Source organism: Rhodnius prolixus, unplaced genomic scaffold (genome assembly GCF_049639745.1).
Source record: "Rhodnius prolixus isolate KJV_2025 unplaced genomic scaffold, Rpr scaffold_14, whole genome shotgun sequence".
In the NCBI taxonomy this organism is placed as follows: Eukaryota; Metazoa; Arthropoda; class Insecta; order Hemiptera; family Reduviidae; genus Rhodnius; species Rhodnius prolixus.
Genome location: NW_027411594.1, coordinates 4,401,132 through 4,420,696, shown reverse-complemented (window position 1 = coordinate 4,420,696; position 19,565 = coordinate 4,401,132). Strand labels below are relative to the sequence as shown.

Sequence of the window (19,565 nt, the reverse complement as noted above, 5' to 3'; positions counted from 1 at the left end):
CAATTATTATTTCATTGATATTTAATTGTTAGGAATTTCATTGTTTGTATCTTGTGTTTTTCAAAGTGGAGAGTTCAGTTTTGCTCTGAATTAGGTGGATTTGGTAAGATGGGTTAATGGAATGGTTTATATTTTTTTTAACCCGGTGCAGTCCTGAAGTCCTGGTCCTGAAATTTCAACCTGGACTGCCAACAGAAGAGCTGTGAATAGACAAAGGACCATACTTCACTCCAGCTTTCCAGGTTCATATTGTCCGCTATACTGTTTTAAACCAACTATTGCAGACCGGAAATAGTAGAATAGACTTCCTTTAATATTAATTTCGCATTTGCTTCAATTCTTAGAAAAACATGACTATTTGCTCTTCGGTAAAATAGTGGATAAAAACCTTTATTCTTCATTTGCGACTAGTTTTTCTTTTATCCAGAAATTACGATTGACTATTACTACTTTCCGGCAGTTTATTTGTGGTTCCGGTAACATTGCCAATAAACGCCGCAGGGGGTAGCTGATGCATGCAGCTACCTGGGGAGTAGCGACCCCACGGTTACCCCAGCTCAAAATACCATGCACACTTTATAACAGAAGCAATAAACACATGCAGACGTAACAAAAACCACTTGCCACCTCCAAAGGGAGGCTGTTTTTTTTTTTCTTTTCTCTGTTTCAGCTCGGGAGTGTTAAAGTTCCGGGAGTGTTAAAATTCCGGGAGTGTTTTTACCGGAGATTGCTCTCTACTTTTCCATTTTCATTTCTTTTATATTCATTTATTAATGGATATTTTTCTAAATTCCGCAATGTCATGCGCTATCATTTTTTGCGTTATATTTTTGCGTCACTCTGATGCGGTGCAGAAGAAGAAGAAGCTACATCGATGGATATGTAACTGCAAGATATTGTTACATATCCCAACCTACAGCAGACCAGGTAGGCTGGGGAATTATAGTGGTTATATAGATGACGTCCGGACGCGATTAGTAGCGTGTCACTAGCTCTAGGCTCGCCTACAGCGAGTGGCACTCTAAAATCTCCTTATCAAAATTTATTTTTTTAGGCTTGGACAAATTTTACTTAATAATTACTCTTCTTTGCGAACTATCTTTTCCGTTAACGATAAATACTTCGAGTTTATCCATAATTATGATTCCATTTATTAGGGCATGTTAGGAACTTCAAGAAGAAGGATGACACAACACGTTAGATAGTTAAACTAATCTCAAAATTAAAGTTTAGAATTTGCTTTTTAGTTAGGGTTTTCAGCTACACATCAACCAGCTACTTTGAAAAGGAACAACATATTAGATAGTTAAAGTAATTTCAAAATTAAAGTTTAGATTTTGCTTTTTAGTTAAGGTTTTCAGTTACACATCAACCAGCCACTCTTTAGTGCATGATGCACGATTTAGTTGCATGACAAAATGATACTAGTCATTTTACAAATAAGTAGAATCATAATTATTCATTTATATGGCCACTACTAATATCCTTCTTCGGAACTTCAAGTCCAAGTAGAGCAGCAAAGGTTTGTTTCATTTGTTACTAAGCATGCTTTCTTTCTCTACATGATTATTTTAAATATTTATTCATATTTATATTATTTATATATTATGTATTTGTATAAATTATGTATTTTTACTATGTATTTTCAGGTTTTTATATTGTTTTTTTTTTTGTTTTTGTTGGTTGGTTTTGTTTCAGTTGTTTTTGTTGTTTCATTCCTCTTGTTTTTCGATTTTCAGTTGTTTGTTGTTGTTGTTGGTTGTTGGTTGTTGGTTGTTGGTTGTTGTTGGTTGTTTTGTTGGTTTTTCTTGTTTTATTTCTGTTGTTTCCCCCAAAACGCGAATAATCTATTTCCGCCATTCATGCCAAATTTTTTCCGCGGCTAACCGTATTCCAAAAATCACTGGTTTTCACCCCGTTGCCTTCGCAGGCGATGGATGCCAATATAATATTGACATTTGCTAATAAGCCTGCTTTATAAGGGGGTCAAAACTGGCTGGAATGCGATTATATACAGGCAAGAATGGTATTATTTTGGAGGGCCAAATTCTGAGCTCTACCTCCACGTGGTGCCCCCCGGGCAACTGCTCCTCTGAGCAGGCTAACAGAGCCAGTTCCTAAATCTTCTCAAATTTTTCTAAGGTATCTTTGTAGCCTTTGGATATGATAATAGTCTTAAAGTTTGTAAATCCGTTAGGGAGATCATGCCGTTAACTTATTAAACAAGAGCAGATCTTCTCCTTCGACAATGATTCGACTGATTGTAGCCAGATTGTACACCCCCATCCTTCGAAATCCCCCCCCCCAAATTGTATTACAAGTAAGATCATTGATCGTGAAAAACAGCAAACTTACCTAAAGTATTTTTTATAAACAAGATAAGTATATAATACTATGATATTTTAACATTGATATTTTTGTACAGATATTCAACAGATGAGTGCATGTTTATTTCTTCTTCATAATATAATTTAAAATAACTAAGATCTTCAAACTATGTATATAAGGCAATTGCCTTAAAACTAATAAAGATTGATTGATTAATTGATATTGGTTCTTAATGACGGAAAACTCCAATTATCATGCCTAACTAGCACACATTTCCTTAATTTTCCTTCAATCCTAGCCGTGTGTGAATAGAAAAAGATCCACAGTAGTTGTTACGTCCAGGGCTGCTCTGAATTTTGGTTCTTAATGACGAAAATTCCTTTTATTTGGCCAAACTAGCACACATTTCCTTATTTTTCTATCGTTTTTAGTAGTGTGTGAATACAAAAAGATCCACTGCAGTTGTAACATCCAGGGATACTATAAATTATGGTTCTTACTGACGGAAAACTCTCTTCCTGTTGCCTAACTAGCATACATTTTCTTATTTTTCTAATTTTTTTAGACGTGTTTGAATAGAAAAAGATCCAGCCTAGTTGTAACAGCCAGGTCATTATATTGGTTCTTAATGACGGAAAACTCCAATTCTCAGGCCTAACTAGCACACATTTACTTATTTTTCCTTCAATCCTGGCCGTGTGTGAATAGAAAAAGATCTACCCTAGTTGTAACATCCAGGGCAGCTCTGTATTTTGGTTGTTAATGACGGAAAACTCCATTTATTTGGCTAAACTAGCACACATTTCCTTATTTTTACATCGTTTTTCGCAGCGTGTGAATAGAAAAAGATCCAGCCTAGTTGTAACACTCAGGGCTGCTCTGTATTTTGGTTCTTAATGACGGGAAACTCCAATTCTCAGGACTAATAGCACGAATTTCTTTATTATTCTTTCGATTCCAGCAAGTGAGAATAGAATTCGGTCTACTCTAGTTGTAACATTTAGAGCTTTTCTGTATTATGGTTTTATCAACGGAAAACTTCACTCTTCTTTTCAAACTAGCTCATATTTCCTTATTTTTCTTTTGTTTTTAGCCGTGTTTGAATAGCAAAAGATCCGCCGTAGTTGTATCATCCAGGATTGTTTTGTATTGTTGTTATCATTAACAGAAAACACCATACTGGAATACACCTTTTTTCTGGACTAAGTAGCTCACATCTCGTTTTATTTCCTACATTTGTAGCAGTCATTCAATTGATCCACCTTAATTGTTACATCTAATGTTGGCCCGTATGATGTTGCTTTTAACAGTCAGTGAAAAGGGGGAAGATCCACAGTTGTATTATTTACGGCTGGTGGGTACAGTTGTTCCCGTTACCGGAAAACACTTTTTCTCCGGCCCACCTAGCTCACTTCGGTTTGTATTTCTTTCGGTTTTAGCATTGAATGAATTGAAAAATAATAGTGAGAAATAAAATGGTTTAATTTACAAGTTTATGATTGGAAAATGGAGAAAAAGACGTGTTACACACCAATCGTTGCTATGAAGAACCTAATACTGTACGGGATATGTCCGAAAAAAGCCAAATTGAACTATTCTTATAAATGTATTCACAAAAATTAACAGCTGAAGATATTTGAAGGTGAAATAAATTTTAGGTTTTTGACAACACTAGACTTAAAAGAACAGAACTGAACAGACGCTATCGACTACTTAAAAGACTCTTAGACGACAGATCAAAACTCTCTCTGTACAACAAAAGACTAATTTATACTTCTATTTTGAAACCCATCTGGGCGTATGGAATAGAGCTGTGGGGTTCAACCAAACGCTCCAATCTCCAAAAGATTCAATCTCTACAATCTAAAATACTTCGAACTATTTGTGAACGCTCCATTTTATGTCTCCAACCTGGACTATACACACTGACCTTAACATTCCTTTTGTCACAAAAGTTGCTAAAACAAGATACAGAAAACTCCACTTCAACCTGCAATCTCATATAAATCCTCTAGCTCCAAAATCTTTCTTTTAGTACTCTTCCTGATAACCCGGACAAGACGCCTTAAAAGAGACAGTGTGGTGGCCTCGTGATCTCCTCTCAAGTGAAGAGAGTGACTAACCCATATAATGTTTTGGAGTGTTACCATTGGGTAACTTCTCCACTCGTTACCTTATCATTTACTGCTCTATTGTATCATTGTTACTTATAGCGCTAACGAGCTGATTGTAGCATAATAAACGCAAAAAAGAAGGTTTTTTGACAAACAAGTAAGTAAATACAAAGATTTATTTATTTATTAGACTTTTTTTATATAAATAAAGATTTAAATGAACTCCAACAAAAAAAAAATAATAATAATAATAAAATAAAGTAAATTTGGTACTAATATACAAATTATTCTCTATTCCCACAACTTGAAATTACATAAAACTTAAACTCTCAACGAATTGCTCAAATTTTATTTTTATTTTAAATTAAATTTCTTAAATATTCAACATTCAGAAAGATATTTTAATTTTTTGTTTTAAAAGTTTTTGAAATACAATTTAAGAAAGGCACTTGGAATTACATATTACTAATCTCTTAACATATATCTTGCATTTAAAGCATTTTCTTTTGGCTTATAAAAATGCTGTTCCCCTTAATTTTGAATAGAAACACTGGCACACAGGATTTAGACCATTCTTCTTATGGCAATTTTTCTTACAGAGTTGCTGTTCAAAAAAAAATGTTACGTTACATAAAGAAAAAACAAAAAAATTCTACAAATATTATTTCTGTACAGCTAACAGTTACTTTAACTCAGTCTTCCTTTATTATAGATATCTTCCTAATTTTATAAATTAAGAAAGGAATGCTGCAAGGCTCATAAATTTATAAAAATTCCACATTAATGTAAGTATAAAACATTAATAGGTGCCTTCTAATCGTCACATACATACTTAGGAAAATTAAGTACATGATAACACCTTATTTCTATCAGAAGTAAAATATCTTTCCACCCATTTAAGTAGTGTAAGTACGCTGTCCGTAGAAGGCAGACGACGATCGGCAGCAGTTTTAACAATGTCATTGTTGGTCACTCTGAATGTTATCGCCATACCTTTCAGCGCCTGCAAACAAAATTTAATTGATAGTAAACGTGAATTTAAAAAATAAAAATTGAGTTCAAAACTGAATTTTTCAATCGTCTTCCGAATTCTTCAGAATCGCCCAAAAGAAACTGGAATAATAAGATTGTTACGAAGCCTTAAAAAAGTTTTAGCCTTGAAATGGAATTTCTTTATTTTGGAAGTATTTTTTTTTTCTGTAAAACACTGTGTATAACCAGGAGGAAGAGTGGAATATCGAAAATTTAACAGACCGCACCACAGTTAGGATAGAGTTATTAGATATTAGATTATTATCTTATACACCCCATCTCACCTACGCATCCGCATTTTAAAAAAAAGACAACTTAATTGGACACTGTACTCTAACATTAACGTCTTTACAGAAGTGCCACAAGTATGAGGTATAAGATTCGTCCAAGAAAGAAGAGCGAGGAAATGGTCCAAATCATTAGCACAAAGACCTGTATTGGAAGAGACGACAAAAATTAATGCTTCGTTCTTGTTAAAGAGGGCCCCCAGCTTTAAAAAGATAATAACTAAAATAATTATTCTCCACATTTTCGTTTCTTTTTAAAATTATTCTTATTAAATAATTTTTTGTATACATATATAAAAAAAATATAATTCTTGCCTATAAAAAAAATACTACTAATACTGTATGGTAAATGTTGCATAATATATGTGATTAATTATAATTTTTTCCACTGAGATGTTATTCACTTTTTATTAGCATCCTCGTGGGCTCTTTCATTTCCTGCCTGGATGTACTCTGTGAAAAGGAAAATAAAAAATAAATTTGGTAATAGAAAATTAACTAAATCACAAAATGTTTGCTTCAAATTTTGTGGCACGTGTCTTTGAAAGCGGATGATGCTATAAATATCAATCAATAAAATCAATATTACACAACGTGAAAGGAATAATGGAAAGAGGTTAATACGTGATAAAGGAAAGAGGTTAATAATGTCGCAATTGTTATTAATGATTTTTTACTGTTTTTTTTTTTATTCTTACATCATAGGACTCTCACTAAAAGTGTGGGAAGTTATTTCTTATTAATTTTTAATCTAGCTTATTCCGCTGAACGATTAATCTTTTGTGGAAATAATTCGCCTCAATTTGTTCTTCTAATTGCCAGCTTGAATTATAATTTTGATTGAACGTTAATTAGAATACCGAGGACCAAAACAAAACACTTCCCAATTAAAAACCCAACTTCGCAGGGCAAAAACAAAAATCTGAGCTAATTTTATCTGGTCAACCGCTTCCCTAGATGTATTATTTAAATGTTTGTAGTTTTCTTCTACTACGTATTATTATTTCATAAAAAAATAAATATTTGGATGAAAATGGGATATTGCAGATTAACAAATTTTGTGACGATTTCACGTTACATTTTAAACTTACTTTCTCTTAAGAATATTTAGTAAAATTTCTAATCGAAGCAGCAAAAATTTTGTGTTTACTCTGCTATGAATATCGCATAAAAATGAAAAATGATTTTGTGGTCATTAGCCTTTTCCAAAAGATCAATTTTCCTCAATTAAATTAGACACAAATGACAAACATGTAGTTTATTTGTGATATTTCTTCCAAAACTGACCCGCTACTTACGAAACAACAACAGATAAAATAAGGATCATGATTGCTACTCAACTCAATAATATAATTCTTTTAAAATGATTATCCGATTAACAGGAGAAACCACAGCAAGTATAGTTTCACTTCCTCATGTCTGAAATTTCAGTGCGGCCAAATTAAGATTAAAATAAAGGTATAAAATTTACAGTAACAGGTGATAAATGTTATTTTTACGACATCATTTTACGTGATACCATTTTAATAGTTACGAGATTCTTTCTTTTGTAAACGCTATCTATGAAAATGTTGAACAACTGAAGATCATTAACAAACAATGTAGGTTCACATTCAAACCTTAATTTAACTTTTTTTTTTTTTTTTTGCTATTCCGGTGTACAGAAAGATAATATCTTAATATCCTAAATATAAATATGTTATTAACCTGCATAGCATCTTCATCTGTATTGTCGTCGCCAGCGTAAATAATTGTAACCCTATTACTCCAATCTAATCCAAAAGCCGTCCTAAGTATATAAATAGAAGCTCTGCCTTTGTTCCAATTAACTGGTGGTTTAGCTTCAATGGCAGCATGGGCATGATTTGACACAAAACCGAATTCATTAATTATTGACATAGCTTTGGATACAATATCTGGTCTCATATCCACAGGTGTTCCTCTATAGTGAAAGGTCAGATATACTCCTTTGTTTTCCACCCAGGCACCGTCTCGACATACCTGCAACAGAATATATTGGTTTTTTTTGTTAATAGGCATTGATAGATTCAAAATACTAATGTATTTAAATATAGTTGTATTTATTTCAGTGCAGCAGTGCCCAAAGATCAGACTGAGGGATTCGAAGTAAAAAATTGCTAGGAACATCCGTCCTATTCACTAGATTTTTTTAACTGAAAAAAATCTTTCACTACCACACCCTCTTGACAGCATGCCCTCATATATCAAGGATTTCATTGTCTAACCTGTTCCTGAAGCGTTTTAATTAACTGCTCAGCTGTTTCTTCATACTCCTTTGGCATAGGATGTGTAAAACGGCTTCCATCTGGATGAATAATGTTCAAACCGTGTGATCCTGCATAAGTAATATTTTCTATGCCAACCTAAATTTAGTTAAAAGAAAAATAATAATTAATTAATTACAGATAAGAAGTCTTAAAAAGTAAGAGGGAAAATTATTTACCATTTGTTTAACATTTTCCACGCTTCGACCAGAAATAATTGATATGTGAATTTCAGGGATGTTGACCAACCTCTGAAGTACTGATTTAGTCTCTTCTGGCAAAATTGCTAAGTCAGGATGAGCAGCGATTGGAGCTAGAGTTCCATCATAGTCCAACAGAAGGGCCAGTTTTTTGTTGGCAAATTGTTCACTAAAACGAAGTAGAGTAATATTACATGTTTAGAAAATATATATACATATGTATATATTTAGCGAGTATTTTTTACTTCACGTAACTAGGAAATAAAATGAAATAGTTGCCTAACAGTCACTCTCTGACACTTAAGTCTGATATTAAGTCAGTCTGACTGACATTCTTAACTAATAATAATGGGACTGCCATCAATGTAGGTTCAAGAAGAGTACTTCTTATGGTAGCAACTCTGCAGCTTATATCATGGAAATGACTTTTAGAGCTCATTTAAGTTTTAACTTCTTCTTGTGTTTCAAAATGCTGCTATTTTAAAGAAAATATCTCAAAAAGATCTTACATATCATGACCTAAATGAGTTCCTGAGATGTTACACAGCAGTTGTGACTCCATGGGATGTGTGCGTCGTCAGAATTGGACTGCTTTGAAGACCGTAATCGTTGGTTAAAAACGTGAAGACCAATATTTTCCCAGGTTTTTTACATATTAATTTAATATCCAAAGAGCTGAATTAAAATATTGAGAACTTTTGTTTGATATCAGATTGTGAATCGAAGGGATTCAAAAATGCTATTTAATTGCCCACAACAGGAATAAAACAATTTAATGAAATTTATTCAGTAATTCAAGAACAATAATAAATTTGGTCACTCAGCGGAAATTGGGGTCATGGATTTAGATGCTCTCTGTCAATAAAAGCGAGGACTAGTCGCTAAGTGAACGGATAAGTCATAAGTTCTTTTAAATCTAAATAGGCATTACCTCTTGAACATCAGACTATACACTACATTTCCTGCGCTCTGTGCCTCGGTTGAGAAAACAAATGCAAATGCATAATAATCTGAGATCTTTAGAATTGGCTGGATAAAGATATACACTTAGATTTAGTAAACTTTTCTTTACTGCCCAGACAGAAGAATACAACGTTGCCTAGGTTATATCAAATTGCTTTTGAAAGAATTTATTAGCTAGGAAATCCTTCGTGTCTAACAATGTCCTATCCTCAGTAAATTATTCATCTTCGACTTTAACCGAATATTGCATCCGGTTTCGAAAAACCTTAACTATCATCACAAATATCAGCATGAAATAATTTCAGACCAGTGACATTAAATTTGTCTCAGATTTCTTTACACGAAACTAATGATAAAGAGCCGAAACTAGATAGAATGTTCCAAGATCAACAAGCTTCGACTTAAAACCATTGAACTTTATGTTCTTTTTAACTCTATATACATCTCAAATTCGACCATCAATTCAAAATATAATTTATGCCATTAGGCAGATATTTTTAAAAGTTTATATTACTATAAAAAAAATAAGTATTTATTTTTTTTAATTAAGAATACCTTCGTAAACTAATTTTAAATAAAGGAGTAAAAACATAAATTAGCAAAATGGCCCTTACTCACGATTGGAAATATTCATCAAAATCATCTATTGTCATTGGTCTAAGTTTATTAGGTAATACCATGTCTCCGTCTTCACTAATCAGCGTGCCCATTGCTTTAAAAAATGCTTTCATCCAGAAATGAACATCTCTTGCTTTTTCTCGTCTTCTTAGATAATTCATTCTTAATGTACGTTCATCTTCAGGCATTGTTAACGCTCTTAGAAGCAAATAATGTCATTAATTGGTTTTATTAAATTGAAAACACCTTTTATAAATAAATAAAACAAGGAAAACCTACCTATGGAGAACCTCAGCAGCTTCCGTTAATTCATATGGATTACAAATTAAAGCTTCATGCATTGTCTCCGCAGCTCCAGCAAATGGAGAAATTATAAGCACACCTGGAGGATCTTTAACCTGACACGCTACGAACTCTTTAGCAACAAGATTCATCCCTTAAAAAGTATGCGTATGTATTTACATTCATAATAAAATATGAGCAAAAATGGAACTTGTATTCTGATGTAATTGTCAACTAACCATCTCTAAGTGGCGTTATAAAAGCGACAGCAGAATCTCTATAAAATGAAGCCAATTGAGCCTGTGGCAGAGTGCCATAAATATATCTTATCGGTGACCAAGTAGCAGTGGCGAATCGACCGTTTATCCGGCCTACCAGTTGGTCCATTTCTTCTTTGAGATCTTGATATCTTTTTAAATCAGTTCGCGAAGGGACGGCAACTTGTAATAGTACTACCTACGTCATAAAATCCAATTGAAATTAAGAATGCCCTACGCTAAAATATTTGAAAAAAAAATATATGTAATTTAAAAAGAAATTAGTACCTTTTCTAAGTGCTCAGGATATCTGGTAAGTAATAATTCGAATGTTTTCAGTCTTTGAGGTAAACCTTTAGTATAATCTAGACGATCTACGCCAAGTATAACTTTCTTATCTGATAAGATTGGTTCAGCTTCTTTGGCTAGTTGAGCAAACCTGGTAGAATAAAAAATAATCTCATTAAATTGTAGAAAGAAATTAGAGTTATAGATATTGAACCAGAAATATAGTTAAATTCAAAATTATTCCAATGATTCAGCTTAGACGTTTGAATTTTAACTCCCACATTTTATAAAAATAAGACTCTACTTTAAACATTAGTCGAATAAAAATGGTCTTACTTCTCTGGCCGAATGTTATTTATAAATTATAACTGTAATAAATAATATAATATTTTAAATTGGATTGATTTATTGTAAATGGATTTCACTGTCTATCAAATAACTAAGTAATTTCATAATGAACAATAATTTTTTTCGAAAAGTAAATGTCAATCTATTAGCAACAGCCTCAGAAAAATGTGTTTTTCTTGTATTCTTTGACAGTTGAGGTACTTTTGGCCTCCTCGCAAGGGACAATTCAATAATATTTAAAATTAAGACTAAGGAGAAATGTTTTCAACGCTCATTTATTATAAATAAGTTAATACAATAAATAATAAAATAGATGTTTACTTATCATAAGGTAATCCAATAGGTAATGGTCTGACTCTTACAGATCTTCCGCCATGCTCCACTAGTAATGCTTTCCTATCAACTCTACAGCCTAATCCACGTTGACAGCAATCCACAAAATTAATGCAATAATCATAGGTATGAAAACCAATCATATCACTTCCTGTTAACAATAACGAAGAAATATTTAAACTGAATTTTGAATCATTAATTACAATGACACTTTTACAACGTAAAATTAAAGTACATTAATTTAAAATTGAGCTAAATTTCTTATTCAAATTGTTTCATAAATGTTGAACAATTTATTTTACCTAGCATTCCTTGAAGCACGTGATCTCCCCATGGAAACACTCGGAATATATCCCAAGGTGGAAATGGTACATGTAAGAAGAAGCCTATTTTAATTTCCAAATTACTCCTGATGGCGGCCTGAATCAATCACATTTTACATAAATTTTTAAGCTAGGTGAAAATTAAAACAGTAAGTGTAAGAAATTGAAGTAACACTTCTAATCATTACAAGATAAAACCCTTTTTTTAAAAAAAATAAGGGGGGCTAAGCCATCACTTGTAGTGGGCAACGATACTCTTAATCAGCAACTAGCTTCAGTTGATTTTTTTTACAAACTGGGAAGGAAATATTTTTATAAAATAATATTAACACAGGACATTTTTTGTCGTCTACTTTTTAAAGGGAAATAAATATCATTTTGGTCAGTTTTTAAGTAAAGTGTTAAAAAGACTAAGAAACAAAAGCAAAGTTACAACTATTATTATTATAATCCTGCAAAATTTATACCAGAAAGGACGTTGGATTTGAATATTGAATAACAACTTTTTTACGGAATTTAACAGCAAAATCTAATCAACAATTTCTTCCTACATACAATTTATGGTTAATTTTCAACAAAGAAAACAAATTGTGCTTAGAAATATAATTGCTTCCAAAAAAGATTTGAATAGATTTTACTTGACTAAGACAAAACTTATTTTGAAAAATACAATAGTACGAATTTTTGAAACACCACTTTTTAGCAGTTCGGAAAATGATGTAATATTTCATTTTTTCAGTTGGATATTGAAAAGCTATGATTTTATTTCAACTGTTGATCTGTACATAACTATATCAAATTAAAAATTATTAAAGAAACATAAGCTTCTGAATAGCCTTCCTTATTTTACATTACTGAAGTAGTTTTTGTTAAATTTTATTAGGGAGTGGCTGTAAAGCCATTTTTCTGCGATCTTAAGAGCCTTTCTGTGATTTACTGAGTGTCATGGATTGAGCTTCCGACGGAGCCGTCTGTAAAGGGTACAAAAGCTAACTGTGAGTTTTCAAGTGTTATCATATAAGCTAGAATTTGTCTGAAAACAACGAAACCCAAAGGTGGATAGCTAGGCCTAATTGTGCTTTGGGTAAGGGATGTGTGGGCGATGTTATTCTTTGGTTGAAGGCTGTTTTTCCATTAAGATAATTATCCGTCGTGTACAGATTGTAGCGTATTTGTAGCGAAAAGGTCTAGTCCTTGGATGGCGTAGATCAAGGTGAGAAATCAACTCAACCGCGAATAAATTCATAAAATAATTAAAAAAAAACAAAACATTTAAGTTTGTTTTTTTATTGGCAACAAGTGAAAAATGAAAATTTCAAGGCAAGAAAATTCCCGCCGTTAATAATAATAAATACGTGATAGATTTAAAAAGTCCTAAAGAAGAAAGAAGCATTAAAGGCACACATCACGTGACAATGCAATTGGTTCCACATTCAAGGTCCCTATATTCTTTATTAAAATAAATAAAAAAAAGATACGCAGCATCAGACAAAAACTTATAAGGTTAAAATTTTATGTTTTTTCTCTGACAGATAATTCATCTCAACAATATCTTAAAATAAGAATAGAAATAAAGTGTAACAATTTACGTAAAATTTAATCGGGAGAGCGAAAAAAATTGCAAAAAACGTCCACATAAATGAGACAATTTTATTTGATCAAATCTTAAATTTATCCTCTTTATTTGTGTATAGTCTATTGTTTCAGAATAGATTAAACATACTTACGTTTCTGATGGTGGAAGCTGCAGGCATGAGATGATAATCATGAAGCCACACGAGTGGTTTGCCAGTCTTATTATGAACTCTAGATTTTTCCAATTTTCTAATTGCCTCGAATGTTAACTCGGCAAATAACTGGTTTGCGTTCAAATAGCTCTAAAATAATAACAATTATTCTTTATTTCTGATTAGAAAAAAAAAAAATACTTAATGACTTTCTGTATTCTACCGCTGCAGAACGGAGGTGGATCAGTAACTTTAAAAGATCAGAGGAGGCCGACTTTCTCTAAGCCAGGAAGACCTTTGGTCTATTTAAGAGAGCTTTGCTTAATTTCAGCAATTTTCAATTTCTTTAACTAGTGCAGCTGTTACGTGGACGCGCTGCTTTAGCGTATCACCTATTCAATGACAATCTTACCCAACATCAATCTGCGAAGTAAATGAAACTGCGCACCAAATAGTAGAGGATTGTTGCACTAATGCTAGTACTAGATTCCTAATCTTCAGGAAGATTAAAATTTCCTTTCCAGAAATAGTCGCGCCTGGAGAATTAAACGAATTTTATGAGTATATTTAAAGTATGGGGAAACAGGACTGCTCATTCTCCTGGTTTGACCTGCTCCCTATGTTCACTAGTGTATGGTATTCTATAATCTTCCACTATCTTTGGTTTGATGGATTTCTAACTAACGCTCCAGTGCCCCTTCGGAGGTGAGAAGCCAAAGTCGAACATTAAGTATTTTCAAATTTTAACTAACAATACCTGCAGCGGCCAGAGAAGTTGGATAGCTCTCCTTGGCTAGGGACTGGTTTAGTTATTCCTGCAGGCAAATGATGCTTACATAATAGTAAAAAATGTTTTCGTCACCAAGTCCTTAAAGGGCATTATTTTTATTTATTTATTTTAATTTTTGTTTAACAGTTCCTTTAAATAAATAAATAAAAAGTAATACTAATTTCAGACTAACCTTCCAATCATCAGCAGAGAAAATTGCACGATCAGGCATTGAGTGGAATAAGGGCCAAAATGTACCGTTGCAGCATCCATTATAGTAATTTTCAAATAATTTTTTTTCTAGAAATACTGGCACCACCTAAAATATCATTTTCGAATTCTTAGCTCTTTTTAAAATCAATATAAAAATGTAAGAATAAAATACATAATTCAGCTAACCTTATCAGATTTTAAACCTGAACTGGGACTATTATCTGTTGGATCAGACTCTGGTATAACCATCCCTGGTTTATACAAAGATCCTGGCCAACCAACCCACAATCCACCACTTTCTATGACGATTGGAGCTACAGCGGTTACCAGGCCACCAGCACTGAAATTTCCAAAATTATTATTATTTTATGATATTATTTTTCACAAAAGGGATATAACATATTGTAATTAAGGGTAATTTAGAAATAAATTATATTTGTTCATATTAACCAAACGAATTCATTTGTAATCACATTCGAAATTAAATTGTAAGCGTTAAATAAAATTATTACTTTACTGCGTTCACCAGACCAATATATGTCGTTTATACATATGAAAATTACTTACACATAATACTAGAGTTAAAAGAAATGCTGTTATCATGGTATTTAAACTTTGAACTTTTTACTCAAGACGTAAATATGTCAAGTCAAGCGAGACTCAAAACCCAGTATGCAGCTGACTTTTATAAACCAAGAACCAAGAGGAACTTATTACCAACTTTTAGAACACCAGATTCTCTAATTAGGAATTGAGGGTTCTCACCACACCTTTAAGAGTTTTCATGAAGATGAATGGCATAAGGACAAGCAGTAAAAGATTTTGGAACATTCTACATTTAAGCCGGATATACTGTTGGTCAAGAATATAATAAAGTATTGCTATTTTCTCAGGTGGAGCTAAAAATAAAAAGTAGCTATGCAAGATTCGTACTGGGGATCTACAACTTACAAGTCCACTGTTCATAATTGCTAACTCAACACCTGCCCTATTTGGATTCATCACAAGCACATTAATATCGTTCAAATTCTTTTTTTAAGAAAGCCCTCTACGATCTTCAAAGAGATAATATTGAATAATAATGGGGATGGCGCACGAAGGCAAACTGCTGAAGTAAAACCAAATGAATTCAATAAAATGAGACAGCAATCGAACTGCATATTTTGAAACTAATTGGGATTGTTGAAAAATAATGAAATACGACAGTATTGTAAGACTAATTTTATTACCTAATACAACATTAACACATTACTACACCTCTTTACTCTTTGACCAGCTTGTTAGAAATATGCCATTAAGTTTTCCAATAACACTACATTCAATTATACAGTAATCCTGCTAACTGTAACCAAAAAGTAACTTTTTCCTTTAAATAACAGATCAAATCGTGACAACAGGATATACTTATGCAGATAGTGATTGATAAGATTACTGAAGAGCGTTTTAACTTCATGGCAGAGAAAATAACAGAACACCATTCTTCTTTCTCCTAATTGTTACATCTAGTATAACGAATAAGAATCAGGCATTATTAGTACGAATTGCAGACACAAATTAAAACTTGAAAACTTAAAAAAGTACTTAAAAAAAGTTATACTAACCTCCCAGCTCTTTCAATTTTTCCTTCTTCATTCTCTTTAAGAACAAAGGGTAATCTATTAGAGACAACTATCAGTGAAGGTTTGTAGGCCATCTTTCCTTATAATATTCTTAAAAACATGAAATCAAAAATAAAACAAATAAACATGAAATCAAATATAGGAAATGGACCTCCTTAAGCATAAAATAACACAATTTTAGCACATGCACTTCAGAAAAAATAATAATTTTCTCGCACCGGTTCAATAAAATGAACGAAATCCATTACTTACAAGGTTTGAGACTTAACAGATAACACGCCTAATAACAGTTAGAGAACGATATCCAGTACCGTACAAAATCATTCAACTTCAACGTTCTTGTTTTGCTACATATCTACATTCAAGCAGAGAGCTGAAGTTACCCACTGTACTCCAACATTGACAGTCCTGAACTGACCGGCTTACTGGTTAACTGACGCTACTTGGAGGCTAGTTTTTATCAGTACAAGAGTGGGGAATGCTTGGTTCCCCTATCCTTGGTGGTAAATAATAAATATTAAACACTAAACCCATTATCAGCAATCACTACGTTTTACCATTAACCCCTCTACCGTATTATCAACTGTTGAAATATGAAAATTGAGCAGATTACATAAAAAAGGTCATTGATATTTGAGTTTGTTTGAAATTTCATTATACTACTATGTTTGGTATTTTTTAATTTTAAGTCAAAAAACAATTTGTATCGTGAAAATTCCTGCGTTTTTTTTTTTTAAATGAAATACATAACTTTTTCTTAAAGCTAGGGGAGTGCTCCCCCGAAAATTCGAAGAGCAACTCTCAATATAATAAAGTTGTTTGCATCTTTACCTATCAACAGTTACAGCTGAAAATCTTTTTCTCCTTTATATATAATCCAAATGTACTCTCGGTTTAAAGCATAAAATATAGGAAATGGACCTCCTTAGCTAAATTGAATGTTCACCTGTAACCATGCTCACGCGAAGAACCGAAGTCTGTATTTTGTTAAAGTGATATATCGATAGTTGCTGGAAGTTGTATAGTAGGTAGAAGGTAATAACAGTATATCACAATAACATCTAAAACGTATAGTATAGTTTATAATAAATTAAACCATCAATGGCCAGATTAAACATAGTTACACAAATTGCCTACTACATATTGCAGTTTTATATACTGTGAGGTGTTTTGAGTAACATCTCATTTTCGACAATCACAAATCTGCAAGAATCTCAAGGTAGAAGATAAAGTAGTAAATACACTAACAACGCGGAAAACAAGAATGAACATTTGTTTCTTCAGATAAGTTTGAATCAATTGAATTGGCAGAGCTTAGAGAACACATTTTTAACACTGGTATAAAATTTAGTGAATTCAATAGGCTGACATTCAAATTAAAATTAGATGATTATTACATCTTCAGTTTCTATAATTCGTTTATAAAAGAAAAATTATACTGCGAAATTGAAGAAATGTGGGAATACATCACTACACCATGAACGTGAACCTGATTTTCAAGTTCAAAATTGTACCCATAAAAATTTCATTTTTAAGAGGATTATAATCATGACATTCTTTTTATGGAGTGATCCGATACTTTATTTACTCTAATAAAACACCAGATAACAAAGAACCATTTTCCAATTCTCAAATCGAATTAGAGAGTTAATTGCATGTTTGGATTTCACAATTATTCCGTTGCTCTTAGATAATATCACAAAAATGAATATGTATAGTTAGGCACTATATCATGAATCATTCTAGTGTAGAATCAAGTTATGTTATTAAAAGAGTAGTCAAGACCCTCACATTATGTACCAATGCAATAAACAGCTATGGAATTAGTACTCTTTCCTGAGACTCAATATTATTTTATACATTATTAAAGTCACTTGTTGAGGGCTAAACATTTGTGAAAGTTCCAGGTGACTCTTCTAACTTTCCAAATATTGAATAATTTCTTTACTGTTTTGGAAAATAGGCTCATATTTGCAAAGGATGACTCAAAAAATGTCCGAGAACTGGAGGAAAAATTGTTGTCAAGGGGAACCGTTTAGCAGTTTTAACGCATTGAACAGTTTCAGCTAAATTAGAAAAAAATAAATTTGTATTATAAACAGTTTTGTTATTGATGAAAGTGGTAAGTGTGTATAAGTCTGATTATATTGTGGCATATTTCAGTTTAAACTTGATAACACGGCTGATTTTAGATTTATTTCGTTGGAATTATACAGAATTTCAATCTTTCTAAACCTTCGTATACTGCGGGTAAAAGTATGCCTTTAGTTAGCTTCAACAGTTCTGTACTGCATCATTGGAAAGCAAACAACTTCTTATAGATTTTGCGGTAGTGAAGGTAATAGATTTTATTTGAGAATATGCAGATTGCTGTTCCAGTGGTGTAGTGCATGTTACTTTTGCACAGATGATCTGATGGAGATAGAGTTAACAGTTGAGAGAGAGAGAGAGAGAAAAAAAAAGAAGTAGAAGGTAATATAGCGGTAGACATAAGATTAAGAGGTGATGTGGGTAATAACGTTCAAAACATGTACATTAAAGTATTAACAATTTTTTCATTTCTACTGTAATAAATGTAATTTTTCGGTGATATTCCAAAACAAAACAAAAAATTTTGGTTAATACTGAAAATTTACACGGAAATACTAACATTTTTATGTTTATCAAGAAGCCTTGAAAAATTTGCACGTTTGTAGTTTATTTATAGGTACGTTATCGTAGTTTTAACATATTGCAAGGGAAAGTACCGAAACTAGAACCCCTTACCTTTAATTGTACGTTTATGAAATACAAAATAAATAAAATATTAATTTAATTTTTACAATTAATTTACGTAGAAAGCGCCACAATAGCCGATCGGTTAGAGGCGAGGCCCTCAAAGCTAATATGAAATGTAATGAGGTACTGGATTCGATTCCAGGTCTAGGTTTGGATTTCACTTATTTAACTGGATTGATTTTATACATATAGTAAAGCATGTTTGCTACCCATCTCCGGTCGCCACACTTAATCGGTTGTAGGAAAGCCCGGCGGAAAAATAGGCATTTTACGGAAGTCTTTGAATGCAGGTTCCACAAGGTCATTTTTCAATTACCATGAAAATAAGTCTCAGTATTTTTTATTTTAAAACGTGTCAACATCTGAGGTCATTTGAGCCCGAAATTTTTAATATTGTGATCAGCTATCACTCTTAAGTGAGCTGTAAGAAACATCAAGGTAGAGAAAATCTTGGAGCCGGCTGGAATTCGACCCCAGGATATTCGCAGGGGAATCCAGCGCTATAACTTATGAGCCAATTTCTTCCCTATCATTATTATTTCTGATAATAAAAGAGAGCAAATTTTTCTGGTTTAGTAAAGAAAATTATTCAAAAAATAATAAAAAGTGCTTATGACCTCAGTTGTGGAAGAGCCGAAAACACAAAAACGGTCCTTACATTTATTTTAAAATTTGAAATCTGGATCCTTGTTTATAGGTGTTGAAACTCTTCTTTCTCTATGTTCCAAACATTTCGGCACGGATTAAGCTCTTAATCATTAGCAGATAACTAGGAGGTGAGTTGTGAGGGAGGTTTCACAC

At 32.4% G+C, this 19,565-nt stretch overlaps 1 protein-coding gene across 4 annotated transcripts; it reads right to left on the bottom strand.

The window, feature by feature from the left end:
• Nucleotides 1-4,604: 4,604 nt before the first annotated feature.
• Tps1 (Trehalose-6-phosphate synthase 1) lies at nucleotides 4,605-19,561 on the bottom strand. 4 transcript variants are annotated; one of them, XM_074123272.1, is made up of 16 exons: nucleotides 19,423-19,561; nucleotides 15,969-16,076; nucleotides 14,554-14,707; nucleotides 14,348-14,473; nucleotides 13,386-13,535; nucleotides 11,638-11,755; nucleotides 11,324-11,486; nucleotides 10,655-10,805; nucleotides 10,349-10,565; nucleotides 10,107-10,263; nucleotides 9,828-10,025; nucleotides 8,226-8,415; nucleotides 8,008-8,145; nucleotides 7,469-7,762; nucleotides 5,302-5,445; nucleotides 4,605-5,046 (listed from the first exon to the last, which is right to left on the bottom strand). In XM_074123272.1, exons 2-16 carry the CDS (start codon nucleotides 16,058-16,060, stop codon nucleotides 4,954-4,956), a joined length of 2,385 nt encoding a protein of 794 aa, XP_073979373.1. In that variant the 5' UTR covers nucleotides 16,061-16,076; nucleotides 19,423-19,561; the 3' UTR covers nucleotides 4,605-4,953. The 4 variants fall into 4 exon arrangements, 3 of the variants coding, with proteins under 3 accessions (XP_073979373.1, XP_073979372.1, XP_073979371.1); XM_074123271.1 differs by lacking the exon at nucleotides 19,423-19,561 and adding an exon at nucleotides 16,818-16,962; XM_074123270.1 differs by lacking the exon at nucleotides 19,423-19,561 and adding an exon at nucleotides 16,239-16,480.
• Nucleotides 19,562-19,565: the final 4 nt, after the last annotated feature.